General features: G+C 68.8%; 2 protein-coding genes across 2 annotated transcripts in view; both read right to left on the bottom strand.

Annotated features, from left to right (window-relative positions):
* Positions 1–222, bottom strand: part of LOC116825011 (uncharacterized) — a 9,590-nt gene extending 9,368 nt beyond the window's left edge. Inside the window, exon 1 of the mRNA XM_075063483.1 lies at positions 96–222. Coding sequence (XP_074919584.1) covers positions 96–185 — 90 coding nt within the window. The 5' untranslated portion in view covers positions 186–222. The remainder of the gene's footprint in view (positions 1–95) is intronic.
* The window catches only part of TTC27 (tetratricopeptide repeat domain 27), a 231,511-nt gene that overhangs the window by 29,853 nt on the left and 200,416 nt on the right, over positions 1–1,242 (bottom strand). The gene's annotated exons all lie outside the window — the stretch shown is intronic.

Below are 1,242 nucleotides of genomic sequence, written 5' to 3'. Positions count from 1 at the left end.
GGGGGGCCCCAGCCGGGGGGGCGGGTCTCTCACGGGGTGTCCCGGGGGGGGGCCCCAGCCGGGGGGGCCCGGTCCGGGGGCTCCCGGGCTCTCACCGGGACGCGATCCGGGTATTTCTTGCGGATCTTCTCGCCCTCGCAGCGGCGCCGCTCGAACGGCTGCTCCTCCTTGTACAGGAACTTCATGGCTGCGCTGCTGCCTGCGCCGCCGGCGTAACCGCCGCCCGCCCTGCGCCGCCGGCGTAACGGCCGCCCGCCCGCCCTGCCTCAGCTCCCTGCGCCGCTAGCGTAAACACCAGCCGCCCTGCGCTGACGGCGTAACCGACACGCACCCTGCGTCAGCTCCCTACGCCGCTAGCGTAACCGCCGCCCGCCCTGCGCCCCTGGCGTAACGGCCGACCGCCCGCGTATGCACCACACGCCCTGCGCCGCTGGCGTAACCTACAGCCGCCCTGCGCCAGCTCCCTGCGCCGCCGGCGTAACCGCGGACCGAACCGCCCCCGCCACCTACGCCGCTAGCGTAACTGTCGGGTTCTTTCCCGACCTCGCAGCTACGCCCCTGACGTAGAGGGGCCCAACTTCCACCCACTCCCATTTTCCGGAGCTACGAAAAAGGCGTAAGTCCCGCTTCCGCCTGACTGATGCCGGACTGGGCGGGGCTACGCTACAGGCGCAGGCCAGGCCTTTCCCCACCTCGCCGGAAACCGCACAGCCGCGATTCACAGAGCCACACGTAGCGTACGCTGCGCCAGCTGCGTGGCAGTTTGATACCAAAACAAAATAGTGCGGGGGGGGGGAGACGGGGCGCGGCCAATAAGGGGAGGGGCTGGGCCTCCAGCGAGAGGGGAGAGGGGCGTGGCCACTTCGGAAGGGGGCGTGCCCATCCTGGAGAGCTCGCCAAGAAACAGGGTGGCGGAAGGATACGTCCGTGGCGGAAGAAGACGTGTCATGTGACTGACGTCACGCAGGGAGGTTGGTCACGTGCCCGTCGGGAAGAAGATCCGGCCGGGAGGAGGCTGATAATCAGAGAGAGGCCCCGTGACCGAGCGAGGGAGAGACCAATGAGAGGAAGGGGCGGGGCGGTTGGGGGCCGTGGCCGATGGGGAGGGAGGAACCATGTGAGGGGACCCAAGGCGGGGTTATTGTGGAAGAAACCAAAAGGGAAATGGGGAGGGCGGCAAGGTGGGTGAAACCATCGGGGCAGCAGTGGGATTAGACCACGGGAGAGGGGTAGGGGGAACAG

Source organism: Chelonoidis abingdonii, chromosome 3, assembly GCF_003597395.2.
Source record: "Chelonoidis abingdonii isolate Lonesome George chromosome 3, CheloAbing_2.0, whole genome shotgun sequence".
Lineage (NCBI taxonomy): Eukaryota > Metazoa > Chordata > Testudines > Testudinidae > Chelonoidis > Chelonoidis abingdonii.
Note: the sequence above shows the minus strand (reverse complement) of the source record. Positions and strands in the feature narration are given on the sequence as shown.